General features: G+C 37.3%; 1 protein-coding gene across 4 annotated transcripts in view; it reads left to right on the forward strand.

Annotated features, from left to right (window-relative positions):
- Positions 1 to 14488, forward strand: part of TMTC2 (transmembrane O-mannosyltransferase targeting cadherins 2) — a 458517-nt gene extending 444029 nt beyond the window's left edge. For all 4 annotated transcript variants that reach the window (XM_054443193.2, XM_063646526.1, XM_063646525.1 and 1 more), the window contains one exon: positions 11829 to 14488. In XM_054443193.2, the coding sequence (XP_054299168.1) occupies positions 11829 to 12008 (180 nt within the window). In that variant the 3' untranslated portion in view covers positions 12009 to 14488. The remainder of the gene's footprint in view (positions 1 to 11828) is intronic.
- The last annotated feature ends 264 nt before the right edge of the window (positions 14489 to 14752 follow it).

Genomic DNA, 14752 nt, shown 5'->3' on the forward strand with positions numbered 1-14752 from the left:
CTGTATCTTTCCTTCATAGATGAATCTTAGTTTTGCTAGATACAAAATTCTTAGCTGAGAATTGTTTTGTTTGAGGAGGCTAAAGCTAGGGCCCCAAGCCCTTGTAGCTTGTAGGATTTCTGCTGGGAAATCTGCTGTTACTCTGATAGGTTTTCCTTTATAGGTTACCTGGTACATTTGTCTCACAACTCTTAAGATTCTTTCCTTCCTTTACCTTTGGATAACCTGATGACAGTGTGCCTAGGTGATGATCTGTTTGCAGTGTGTTTCCCAGGTGTTCTTTCTGCTTCTTGTATTTGGCTGTCTAGGGTCGCTAGCAAGGCCAGGGAAGTTTTCCTCGATTATTCCCCCAAATATGTTTTCCGAACTTTTAGATTTATCTTCTTCCTCAAAAACGCTGATTATTCTTAGGTTTGGCTGTTTACGATAATCCCAGACTTTTTGGAGGCTTTGTTCATATTTTCTTATTCTTTTTTCTTTGTCTTTGTTGGATTAGGTTAATTCGAAGACGTTGTCTTCGAGCTCTGAATTTCTTTCTCCTACTTGTTCAGTTCTATTGCTGAGACCTTCCAGAGCATTTTGCATTTCTATAAGTATATCCATTGTTTCCTGAAGTGTTTATTGTTCTTTATTTATGCTATTTCAGTGAATATTTCTCCCTTCACTTCTTGTATCATTTTTGTTAATTTCCTTACTTCAGGCTTCGTTTTTTCTGATGCCTCCCTGATTAGCTTAATGACTAACCTCCTGAATTCTTTTGCAGGTAAATCAGGGATTTCTTCTTGGTTTGGATCCATTGCTGGTGAACTAGTGTGATTTTTTGGGGTGTGTTAAAGAACCTTGTTTTGTCCTATTACCAGAATTGGTTTTCTGGTTCCTTCTCATTTGAGTAGGCTTTATTAGGGGGAAGGTCTAGGGCTTAAGGCTGTTGTTCAGATTCTTTTGTCCCATGGTGTGTTCCTTTGATGTAATACTCTCCCCCTTTTCCTATGGATATGGCTTCCTGTGAGCCGAGCTGTAGTGATTGTTACCTCTTTTCTGGATCTAGCCACCCAGCAAGTCTACCAGGCTCTGTGCTGGTACTGAGGGCTGTCTGCACGGCATCCTATGATGTGCACCATCTGTGGGTCTCTCAGCTGTGGAAACCAGCACCTGTTCTGGTGGAGGTGGCAGGGGGGTGAAATGGACTCTTTGAGGGTTCTTAGCTTTGGTGGTTTAATGCACTCTTTTTGTGCTGGTTGGCCTCCTGCTGGGATGTGGCGCTTTCCAGAGAGCATCAGCTGTGGTAGTATGGGGAGGAACAGGCGGTGGGTGGGGCCCTAGAACTCTTAAGAGTATATACCTTTTGTCTTCAGTTACCGGGGTAGGTAGGGAAGGACCATTGGTTGGGGGCAGGGCTAGGCGTGTCTGAGCTCACTCTCCTTGGGCAGGTATTGCTGCAACTGCTGTTGGAGATAGGGATGAGGTTCCCAGGTCAATGGAGTTATGTTCTTAGGAGGATTATGGTTGTCCCTGCTGTGTCATGCAGGTTGTCAGGGAAGTGGGGGAAAGCTGGCAGTCCCAGGCCTCACCCAGCTCCCACAAGATCTGAAAGGCCGGTCTCACTCCCACCATGCCCCCACCAACAGCACCGAGTCTGTTTCCAGGCAGTGGGCCAACAGGCCTGAGAACTTACCCCATGCTACCCGCTTCCCAGCTATGAAAGCAAGTGTCGCCGAGTCTGTTTCCAGGCAGTGGGCAAGCAGGGCTGAGAACTTATCCTATGGTACCCGCTTCCCAGCTATGAAAGCAAGTTTGCCGAGTCTGTTTCCAGGCAGTGGGCAGGCAGGGCTGAGAACTTACCCCATGCTACCCGCCTCCCAGCTATGAAAGCAAGTGTTGCTTTCCTTCTTCCCCCGCCTGTGGAGTCTGCACACCAGATTCATGTCCTCCCCCAAGTTCTGGCCAGGAGACTTCCTGATCAGTTCAAATTGTTACAAAGTTCAGCTGGAGATTTCCTTCTCCCTGGGGCCTTTTCGCAGTCTCTGGCCACCCTCCTGAAGGACCCCTGTGAGGCCAGGCAGAGATGGCTTGCTACGGAACCCAGCAAGTGCACAGAGCTTTTTTCCGCTGCTTCCTCTAGCCCTGTATTTCGCTCAGCTCTCTAAATTGACTCAGCTCCAGGCAAAGTCACAATCTTCTCCCATAATCTAGATTTTCATTTTCGCCAGTGGGGGTGTTTGTTTGGGGGCGGATGACCTCCTTTTCCCACTTCCACAGTTTGGGCACTCACAGTATTTGGAGTGTCTCCTGTGTCCTGCGGGAGCATTCCCCTCCCTTCAGAGGGTATGTGGGTCCTCTCAGATTTCCTGATTTATTTCTGCAGTTGTTCTGGAGCAAAAATTCAGCATGGAGCCTCCACATGCTGCTCTGTCTGTCCAAGTCAGAGCTGCAATCTAGTCCTGCCTCCTGTCTGCCATGATCTCTCACAGTTCTCTAGGTTTTGCATTTGAGTCATGTGAAAGATGTTCCTGTGACATTAAAGACATCCAGAAACTCAACTTTGAAAATAGGATCATCTTTACTGAAGAATAATTTCTGGGGTAATATTCTTAAGTTAGTAGATGCACTTTAAAGTCTGTTAGAAATAACTACCACCTTTGAAATTGCTCTGTTACAATCACTGTTTGCTCTTCCCCCAAACCAAAACTGTTGGCATTTTGATAGCCATAGAAATGTATAACACCCAACACTGTGACAATCACACCCATCATAAAAGTTAAATGAACATTCTTGTAACACTCACTGGGACGAGGCAGACGTAGGAGGGAAGGATTGAGCACACAGGATAAAATGTGTCTCTGACAAATTGAAAGTACTCCCTTTATACAGCATTGTTGTCTTAGTTGTCATCTGTATCTGTTTTGTTTTATTCAAAGCCATTTCAAAAGCACAAATACTGTGTTGAAACTGAGAATCAAAATGAATCATTTCTATGATCTGTCAGAATTTGCCTTGCCATTGCTAGATTTTCTGTGTTGTTTTCCCTTGCTATGTCTCCAATTTTGTAAATCTTTTTTGATTTATTCAAAATATGACTGTAGTCAAAATAAGACTACAAAGAACTATCCTTTCTGAATTGGGAGTGTTGCATTGCTTATAGGGTTTTGTTTTATGATAGCCTTTTGTGAAGATCGTTTGTTTAATTGTATTAATCTTGCATTTTAAGTAAGGATTTATTTTTTCATTTTGGTTGGTGCCAGAAGGGTTAACATCATGATTATCACCGCTGACAGCTTAATCCCCAAATTAATTGAAATTCTGACTCCCCTCTATTGGGACGACTCTCCACTCCTGGCTCTGCTCTCAGCAGTCTGCTAAAAATGTTTTTTAAAGTAACAAATTGATTTTGATGCTACCCACCAATTTCAAAAGTTCATGTCATATTCTCATTCTGGGAGTCTAAGAGACCTGAAGCAACCTAACAATTCTTGTTGTCTAATATTCTCATACCCGTAAGGAAATAATATCCCCTCTCCCCCACAGCTCAGTCTTAGTATCTCCTTTGTAGACACACCTGATTCGTCCTTTGGAGTAGTAGAATTTGTCTTCATGCACTGGACTATAAACTCCTTGAGGGCAGTGAATCCGTCCTCTGTGCAGTCCTCTTCTATACTGCTTACATCGATGCATGGATAACAGTTTCACCTCCCTCTTTCGGTCTGAAGGGCATAAATGAGACAATGAAGTTACACCTCCTAATAGATTATAGTAAATGCCAAGTATGCACTTAAAATTACTTCAAGCTACATACAGACTAAAAATATATATTGCTTTTGTTCACTGCATATCCATTGTCTGGCAGAGCACATATAATAAGTGGTCAATAAATATTTGTTAAATTACATTGAGATTGGTATAGAATTTACCTCTCCTACATCAGGTTTTTCTGCTAGCACATACAAATTTGTCTTCTTTCAGCAAACATTTATTGAGAGTTTATTTTACATGGCAAAGCTTAGCACTAGCACTATAAAGACAATTAGGATAAATTCACTGGCTTTTTCATCTTCCAGCAAAGAAGACAGACACTTATAACAAGTAGCTGTAATTCACTCTGGTAAGTGTAGCAATTAATGCATGTAGACAGCACTATGGGAACATAAAGAAGTAAGCTATGAATAAGAAATTGTTAAAATCTTTTTTTTTTTTTTTTTAATGAGCAGAAGTTTGTCAGAGAGGGTGGAAGAAGGACTTTGTCAGTGGAGGAGTCTACGATAAGGAATGAATGCTCAAAAGAGCCCATGACAGAAATAGAAGTTTCAGGTGGCTCAGGCACAATGTACATTGAGAGAATGTTTTGGATGTCCGGTAAAAATGGGGCTTCTTAGTACTGGCTGAAGAATTTGGATCCTTTTCTATAGTCATAAATCAAAACCTCTGAAACATGATTTGCATTTTAGAAAGACAAATATTAGGTGGGAGATAGATTGGAATAAAAAGAAACTGAAGATAGGGAGAATTACAGGAGGCTGATGGAGGTTAAGGAGTGGGATGAGATGCTGCCTTTACATGCTGCCAGTAGAAATGGAGGGTAGTAAAGAGAGGTAAAATATGAAACATATTGTTCATCTTAAATTTTTTTGTTGTCCTTGGAAAAGGAACTAAGAGGAAAACAAGGATTCTGGATACAGAAAGGCTATAAAGGTTATTCTGCATGCTGGCTAGCTAGGAGCTGCTGTCCTCCCGTATTCATTCATCCAGGATTTCCCATGGTTAACGTTGAGACATCCATGGAGATCCCACTGCCTCTCCCAGAGGTCTACTGTCTGGCTGCCCAGATTTCTATCATTACCTTGAGTGAAGTTATATCAAAGATTCTCTGTTTTGTTTATAACAGATTTTTCATTTTAGAAGCAGTGGCTATCTGGTTCCCACTGGAAGCAACAAGGTAGGCAGTCGTATTTAGGACCAGTTTTGAAGTAGTTGGGGCTCTGTGTTCCTGCCTTTCAAATATGACCATGTAGGTGATATTTTGTACGATGTTACGTTGTTATCTTATTTTGTACAAATGTTAAGAACAGGTGGGTCACCAAAGAGGAAATATAAAAAGCTTATAACCTTATGAAAATGTTTTTAACCTCTCTAGTAATCAGTGAAAAGAAATTAAGTGCATAGAAAGATACAGATTGAGTATTCCTTGTCCAAAATGTTTGGGACCAGAAATCCCAATCTCAGATTTTAGCTTTTTCACATTTTGGAATATCTGCATTACACTTTTACCAGTTGAGAATAGAAAATCTGAAATTTGAAATGCATTTTCTTTGAGCATTATGTCTGCATTCAAACAGTTTTAGATTTTGAAGGATTTCAGATTGCAGATTTTCAGATTTGGGATAGCCAGTTCAGACTATTTTGCAACTTCTAATTCAAGAAAACTTTAAAAATTACACAATACCAAGTGTTATTAAGGATATAGAATAAAGGGACTTCTGTTACATTAATGCATTTTGATACAACCGCTTTGAAAAGCAATTTGGTAATAGCTAGTGAAGTCAAAGATCCCCTGTGACCCCACAATTCTATTCCTAGAAACTCTTCCCTAAGTATATGTAGACATATGCACAAGAATTGATGGCAGTCCTCTTTTTAAAGAGTCTGCATTCCATCATTAAGAGAAGGTATTCAGTGTAATTAATGTGAAGGAACAAATCTTACATATATCAAGATCTCTAAGTCTGAAAAATAAAATGTTGAACAAAATTTCAAGTTTCAAATGGGTGTTTGGCAAGATGGCATTCCAGGATGGATGATGCCTAATATATAAAATTAAAACTTATAGATAATATTTACATTTGCTATGGGTACACAAATAGTAAAAGTGTGAAATGTGTACTGGACTGTTAAGTACCAATTTCAGGATTGTAGTTTTCTCCTGGGGATGGTCAGGAATAGGATAGGGAGAGAGATTTAGGGACTTCAGTTGTATTTATAAAGTTATATTTGTTAGGCAAGTATACAATGTTTGTTGTATTCTGTGAAATTTTCTATGCCTAAAATACAATAAAAAACCTGCATATGGCTTTAGTCATACGTTTCTTTATTCATTTCGTCAATCAGCCATCAATCTATACAGCTACCTATTTGTTTATTCTTTTATTTCTGTCAGAATTATTTAAGTAATCCAAAAAAAGATGATAAGGGCCTGAACCAAGTTGGAAAAAAGGGGTAGGATAAAATTCGAAGACAGATTGAAGAGCGATTTGGGGGTAAAGTTATTAAGACTTAACAATTGGATGTGAGTATGTATATGGGTAGGGGGGCAAGGAATCCAAGATAATTTATGTAGTTTCTAGCTTGCATCAAACCATTAAGCATGCCCATGAAACAAAGGAGGAGAATGATGTTGAAAGTGAAAGGAATGAGGTATTTAACATTCTTTTTTTTTTCTGAATCTTAACAGGTTATCTTAAAAACTTTAGTAATTATTTATTAAATATCTGCCATGTATAAGGCACAAATAAATATAAAGAGATCCATTAAATGTATGTATAAATGCCTTTTCATTAATATGTTTCTTAAAATGTTTATACTATTCATTTTTAAGCATCATGGTACAGTTGCTGCTTCAGTAAATTCAACTGGGCAAGCAATTTCAACTGAATACAGTTGAATGCCAGTATGCAGCCTTCATTAAGTTATTTGATAGCTACTTTAAAAAGAGTGAGAATCCATCAAAAAGTTCAGACTGCAAACTCATTTAAGTTTGCAAATTATATTCATAAGGACAGTTGAAGGTAGTTATCTTGAAAATATCCCAAAGATGTGTTGTATATTAATTGAGTAATGACTAGGTAAGGCTAACTTCAGTCACTCTTTTTAAAAAGTTATTTAGTTTACTCAACAGTAAATATGCAAGTCAGGATAATTTTAGCAACATGAGTAAATCTTTTGAATGGAAATACATTTATTTAAACAATTAGAAATACTGGTCTATTATCTCTGTCGTCATCTTTCTTATAACTCCTCTTGCCTGTTGATTATCCTTCATAAAATGGAAATGGCCACAGAGACCAATGGGATACAAGAGAGCCCAACTACTGCAGGGGTATCCAACTCCTGACTAAATAGAATATCTCAACCAAACCCTTTTCTCTTTTGTTTTCTTCTGGGACCCACTCAGTTCATCTTTTCAGAGTTCTACATTACTCCTGATCCCAATAGAAACACGGATTCCCAACCCTAAATCCCCATATAGTCTTACTATTCCTCTTCTGTCATTTTCTTTCCAATCCTACATGATAAGCTTAGGCCAGAACAATGATTTTGTGTTCCAATCCTGTGTGTTCACGATACCCTGTGAGCTCAGCTGCATTCCTTGAGAGTCTCAAGGGCTTTAAACTAGAATCAGACCTCCATCATCTTGCCTTTGCTCTACCCACCACAATATACATCCATTATTTTAAATTTTGCATATTTCCTCCACAGTTGAAGAAACAAGCCAAAGACCACAGTAAAATAACAAGGCAGAAATCCCTAGTGACTTAAAAAAATATATCAAAAATATATCATTTTCTGTTTCAGTATGGCTGCCAGTCAGCCCCTTTGATATAAAGCATCTGTCCTCTTCAAGGAAACAAGGAATGTCTGGTTCTCCTTTCTAGCCTGTGAAGTAGGAGATGGTGTCATTTGTTGTACAGAACCAGGAGCCCCATGTTACTGGGCTGCAAGCTACTGACTGCTTTGGTTAACATACTGAAAATTTCATCAGTTGTCTTTAATAAAAGACCATGTGTATAGGGAAAAACTTGAGCAGTTGTCATTGAGTTTCTCTTCCCCAGCCCATGAGCTACAGCTGGCAGAGAGCAACGACACCAGTATGTAATCAAACAGCCAGTTACCTGAAATTTTTGCATTTCAGTATTAGAGTTAGGTAGACTTTGAGTCTGCTTAGAAAATTTTATATGTTCTTATTTGGTTATCAAAAGGCTTTTCATACTTTCTCCTGCTGTCTAATAACATTTAGTCATTTATGGCTTCTGCTTAAAAAAAAAAAAAAAGATTATTTGAACATTTCCTAACTTAAATAATTGAATGACCAAGAGAAGAATTCTATTTTGGGGGAGGATAGGTGTTCTATCCGCTGACATACTTTGTTCTATACATTATAACCTCTTATAGGAAATTTAATCACAAAAGCTATGAAATGATATAATCTATGATCTAGAAATTACCTTTAGAACAGTGCTTATCAAATTTTAATGAGCATACAAGGCACCTGGGTTTCTTGTTAAAATTCAAATTCTGATTCAGTAGGCGGGGCCTGAAATTCTGCATTTCTGTCAAGCTGCCAGGTGATGCCGATGCAACTCCCTGAACTATAGTCTGCGTGCTCAGCTAGAACTGAGGAATTCAGTCCAGTGAGCATCCATTAAACTTCCCTAGCACAGATGTAGAGGGGAGACATGACAGGCTTAAAAGATAAAGCCCCTGTCTTTGAAGAGAGAAAACAACCATGTTGTAAAAAGTAGAGTCTATACCCAGTCTTATTCATCAATTTTTAATAAACACATGAAATTTTTTATGTCAGAATAAACGTTGACACTTTCAAAGCAGTTATCTAGGGCGATGATTCTTATTACATATGTCACATTTTAGCATATCTGTATAAATTTCATGTTTCCTTCACTCAAGAAGTTACTGTGATGTTTTAAGCATTACATAATGCACATTTGTAGGTTTTTGAAATAAAAAATTTTATTTTACTAAAATAGCCATTTATATTCACACCAAAATGTTATAGCTGAACCTGAAATGTATAGCTGCTTAAATATATTGAATAATATTCTTAAATATTCACATTTTTAGTTTCCATATATTTTTAGTCATTAGGGGAAGCAATTAATGAGTATATGTGGGCTTTCCTGAGAGCTGTTATCCCATGGTAACTATGATTATTTTTGTTTAATGAGTAACACACTGGTGTGGATAATGCAAAGTTAAAGTTATTACAGAAACCTCATTACAATTAGCATTTAGAACTCATTCATCAGAACAGATTTAACTTCCTAGATGAGTTTTCTTAGACTAATATTAAAGTACAAAATTTGTTTCATCATTTGATGGCGGGTAGGTAACCCCATAAGTGTTTGAAGGACAGAGAAGACTCAGGCTGCAATTTAGTAACAATAGTAAGGTCTATTTATGTGGCATGATCGACTTTACCATCCATTTTCACATCTACCTCTTACAGGTTTAACCTTAAAAAGACTCGAAAGCTAGTAAACATGAAGCCAGTTCAGAAATCCTCAGTTTTCAGATTCAGTGGTTGTTCAGGCACACTAACAAGGAGGTTCTACTTTGTGTTTTTTGAAATGATAAGGAAAAGGAAAGGAAAACAACAATAATGTGGGTATTCTCATGTGATATTTACAGCAACAAAATGCTGGCATCCCATTTGTAAAGGAAACTGAGATCACAAGCCCTCACCCAACTTGTTCAAGTGCCCACATCTCTGTGGTAGAGCTGGTATTTGAACCTAGGCAGTCTGACTCCGTAACCTCTGAGTGTTTTTAATAATCCCTTTGAGTTGAAATAATAGACACAGACACTATAGGTGCAGACACTTTGGTAATAAAGTGATTCAAGAAATAATGACTATCCCACAGAGCCATCTGTTTTCTCTCAACCTCATCACTGGGCCTCTTCCATTTCTGGTTAGTAAGGTATGGTCTCCAACAGTGGTTCTCCCTCCCTATTTCCACTCTTCTTACTCAGGATAGCAGGAATCTGAACATTGTATCTACTTAGCATCTTTAGTAATTTAGGCTGTGAGCACACTTCACCATCAGTTTAGTGGCTGTTTATTGATAGTTGTGCTAAGCACTGTGAGGGGACATAATTCAGAAATGTGGCCAAGCTGCAAGGAACTCAGGATAATAACAGTGGTGTGATAACAAAGTTCTTTTAGGAAGACAGAGTAGGTGGTGTTATTTTCAGTTTCCAGTGTGGAACTTTTCATTGCACATGTCGTTTAGAGCTATGTTTATTTGGATTGGTGTTTAAAATTAGAAATTGACCATCTGTATTTTTCTTGATAAGTATGGAGTCATCCTGACCAAAAAGGTTTCTGAAGGTCAGGAATAGCTTGGATTTGCAGCGTTATTTTTGTAAAAGAGAAAATGATATAGAAAGGTTTAAAAATAATGCCCAGTAGTTGAAGATTTAAGGGAATTTTACTATCTATATCCAGAGACATATGTAGCTACTGAAATCAAAATTTTAAAGACTGCCCAACAACATAAAAATCACAAACATGTATGTGCTAGACTTCAAGCAAAATGAGATAAGGAAAATTGATCGTGATATTTGTAGAGTGTCTAATTTATACCTGCATTCTGCTATGTATATTTGTTTAATTTTTTCACTGTATCTTTCTAACAGCATGCAAAGAAGTTGATATTATTTCAGTATTTCACAAATGAAGGAAGGGCACAGATATGTTAGGGGATTTCACCAAGGTCATTGACAGTGGTTGAACAGGAACTCAAACCCAGATCTCTTAAAAATCCAAATCCCCCAAGTCAGTTTATTCTAAGCTATTCTCCCCTCCCCTGTAGCATTGCTTTTGGTTCAGAAATAATTAATTTTACAGTAAAGAGTAGAGTCACATGAATTCAGCTGAAAAGTGCATGTCTTGTGAAAACACCAAATCTTAAAAATAATTGTGATTTCGGACTTTAACACAGAATTGAAGGACAATTAATAGTTGACACGATCTGCAAAATGAAAGTGTAATCATAGTATAAACACTTTAATTTTATCTGATATTTGAAATATGCATTTGTGTAACTGCCAAAATATTATCTGCTTTCTGTTAGCCAGAATGTTCCAGGGACAGGAGCAGAACAGCCTTATTTATAAAGAGCAAGCAAAATGTATTTTCCTTTGGGAGGGACTTTTGCTGTTGTTAACTAATGTCTGAGAATTTGCGGATGAAAACCTTTGTATTAAACTGGTGCAACATAACTCATGCCATGTAAAAAACACTTATAACCTTTTTTCCCCATGCGATAGCTTTGTATTGCAATTATTACGCATTACTGAAAATTCTATGAGAATTACTTAACTAGTTTTTAATAAGTAATATAAAATTTTTCTTAGAAAGGTTTCATTTTTCTCTGCCATATTTTATCTATTTGGATTTTTTACTTCACTCTATGGTAAACATTCATCATTAGAGGTTAAACACTGTTTGGCTTTTAAAAATAAAAACTTTGCCTTGTTAAACTACTCAGGTTTGGGAAGGGCTTTAGTGGTTGCATTTTAATTTTTTTCAGGATTTTTACCCAAAAACATCCGTAAAATTTCATAGTTTATTTTAATTGTTTTGTGTTAAAAGCCTGGGATATTGCAAAGAAGAGAAAACAAAGAATGAGTGGATATAGATTTGTCAACTTTACCCACTTATTTTTTATTTGTCACTGAATTGAAATTTTTATAAATTCTTTCCATCTGAAATTGTATCACTTGTAAAGATTTTTTTCTCAAATAGTACCATCTGATTAGGCTTTTAGACCTTCATATGTTACCTATGCTTTCTCATTAAAGAAAAAATACTATTTCTCTAGAAGCCTGTTCTTTTTAAAGCACAAAGTACACAGCAGGTGTTTGAAAACTTTCCATCTTCCTAGTTATCTTTATCTGTTTGTATAAATTGCTAAATTGCTTTCACAAAATGCCTCTAGACATAAGGGAATCATTTGCATAAGTGGATGAAGATTTTTGTTTTCCATGAAGGAAAGCTTGAAACGGCCTCGTAATTGTTTTCCTTCTTTCTCTTGTTGCAGTATCCGGCTGCTTTGATGAACCTGGGAGCCATTCTGCACCTCAATGGCAGACTCCAGAAGGCCGAGGCCAACTACCTGCGGGCGCTGCAGCTCAAGCCAGACGATGTCATCACACAGTCCAATCTCCGCAAACTGTGGAACATCATGGAAAAACAAGGCTTAAAGACTTCTAAGACCTGACACAGGAGGCAGAAGCCCATCCTCCTCCATTTTTAAAAGCTGGCTTCCTTAGCAGACAGAACTTCCCAGCAGTGCTATGACAAGAGCTGGTGTTAGACTTCAAGACCAGGGCAGAGGTCATTGAGGTCACTACCACTTCTGGAAGAATCCACTTTGCTGTAGGCACAGCTGTTAACACCAAAAAGCGGAAAGCCGGAAACCTCCTGGAGGATGTTATTGTTACCCATAGACTGTAAACCAGAGCACTTAAAACAGAATCTTTTGGCATTCTTAAAAGGGAGGGGTGGGTGTATAAGTCACAGATTTTGTTCATTTTCTGAAAGCTAATTTCAAAATTATCTTGTTCCTTAAACACTGTGAGAGGAAGTCAGAGTGTCCATTCAGCCATGGCAAACGATTAGGGTTAAGTGTTACTAGGGAGTGATAAACGCATAGTGTGAGTCCCAGTGAGCCGCTGGTTGTCCTAATGCTGCTGTCTTCCCTCTTTGGGGCAGCCTGCTTATCAATTTCTGAAGCTTAGAACACTTTTTTTAATACTGTGTCAAGATCTGTCAGAATCTGCTATGTTTCTTGACCAGTGCACATAATGTTTTATGATTTGGATGTCAAAGGCTTCATTCTTTTGGACATCATTTGCTTTTTATGTTCTGAAAAGGGTATGGAGAGTAGAGCTAACCATACTTCACACTCGAGTTGTATGAGGGACTGGGGAGGCCTTATATATGTCAGGCAGGCATTTTTTAAATTTTAATATTGCCAATATTTTCCCCCAAACTGCCCAGTAGAATTCATTGTATTAATTCTTTTGAAATTACCTTTAAAAATGGCTATTCCTGGAGAATGTGCAAGCTTACATAAGGATAAAGGACAGGGGAGGAGTTTGTAAGCCTTGCAGTTCCGATAACTAACCAACAGGTTATTAGACAAAAGGGAAGGTGTTTTGTGCTTCTCAGATGTTGCCGGTTTAGGAGTGTATGATGATGCTTGCCAGTGATTTTGTGTTTTGGAAAGGGTAGGTATCGAATGTTAATCACTTTCTAATAGGTACCTAAACAGCAATGCTGATAAATGTTCAAGGAATTATTTTCATCTTATTTTGCTCTTCTCAAAAGGCATCAAAAACAACTTACTTGAAGCTGCAATAGAGGGTAGCATTAGCCTGCATGTTTCTAGGTCTTCTGCCAAGTGCTTTTCTCAGTTGAAAACTATTTTTCGCTAGCAAATTTGGCATTTTATTTCATTACCTGTTAGTAACCACTTCAATGATCATTTCACAAGAAAAAGACTATAAATTAGGTAGAGAACAACATTTTTATTGAACACTTTTTGGCTTGCAATCAAACTTTGCCACTAAAAATTAACTTCATAAAACACTAGTCCATTATCAACTTCTTCACAGAGAAAGTAGCTATATTATACCCTACATATTTATTTATTTATTATTCTACTATAGCAGAATAACAAAACTTGATGCATTAAGCCAGTTCTTTGCAACTGAAAATTACCTGTTTCTCCTTCCCTTTCACACTCCATGTATATATGATCAGCCTCTCCATTAAAAAGAAGCTGGACATGCAAATACATCATATTGTGTTTTCTCCATATTTTATGTTTTTCTATATATCTGAATACAGTGGGATAAATAATTGAAAGTAGTGTTCCTATGGCATTAGTGTTTTCCTGAGAAGGGTAAATGTAGTGAGAAAGGTTTTTTCATGGCATTAATAAGAAAGCCCTTCTGTAATATATATGTTATTTTGTAAACATTTCACTGAAGGGCCAAAAGTTAAATTATAACTAAATCACTGTGTTTTCAGAATGATATTTAACAACAAACCCGTGGTCAAACCAAAATAGTGGGTTGAAGTGTATTATTCATCTTTTAGTGCATTGGCAATTGCAAAAAAAAAAAAAAGGAATTTAATATAAGGCTATAGAGATTAATTCAGTGTCTAACATTTGTATTTATTTAAATAGTTATTGACCTATGATGACTTTCTAGTCTTAACATTTTGTCTTTTTATTGTTGTTGTTCTTCCTTTCAAAGACCTGGTTCTTAATAGGTTCACTGAATGCACAGTTGAGGCACTTCTTGTGACACCAGTTCCCAAGTAGCGTTAATAATTGGGCCTGTGTCATAAAATGCACGGATCATTAATAACTAAATGTCCCTGACACTTTTCACTACAGGGCTGGACTTAGTAACTGACCAACTTCGGGGGGAGGGTTGGGGACGAGGGTGGGTGGGCGTCAGAACATGATCAGAAAATGTCTCCGCTCAGGGATTTATGGTGGATTATTGCAGACAGTGCTAAAAATATAGAGCACAAGACAAGTTTACTAAATTAAAATTTTATTTTTTGAGAAACTGTTATTTGTATAAATTATCAAGATTTGTAGGCTTTCCTTTTGTAGAAATAATTGTTTTATGTGCCAGAGAATTTCAATTTTGTTTTCAACAATAAAGCATTCATAAGAAATATATTGTGTAAGCCGTTTTTAAATCTTCTACAGCAACAACACTTAAACTCTGAAGTTTTAACAAAATTAAGTAAGAGATTAAAAAGAGTAGAGGTTGAGCATCGAATAGAGACACATTGTGGTTAATGTATAATTAATAATCATCATTTTTAAAAGTTATTGTAATGCAAGTAAGCATTGCCAGTATCACCCGGTTTATCATACTTAGAAAAGATGACAAAGTTTGTTTTGTTTTCTTTGGTTGATGAACTATGGGAAAAGAT

Source organism: Pongo pygmaeus, chromosome 10 (genome assembly GCF_028885625.2).
Source record: "Pongo pygmaeus isolate AG05252 chromosome 10, NHGRI_mPonPyg2-v2.0_pri, whole genome shotgun sequence".
NCBI lineage: Eukaryota > Metazoa > Chordata > Mammalia > Primates > Hominidae > Pongo > Pongo pygmaeus.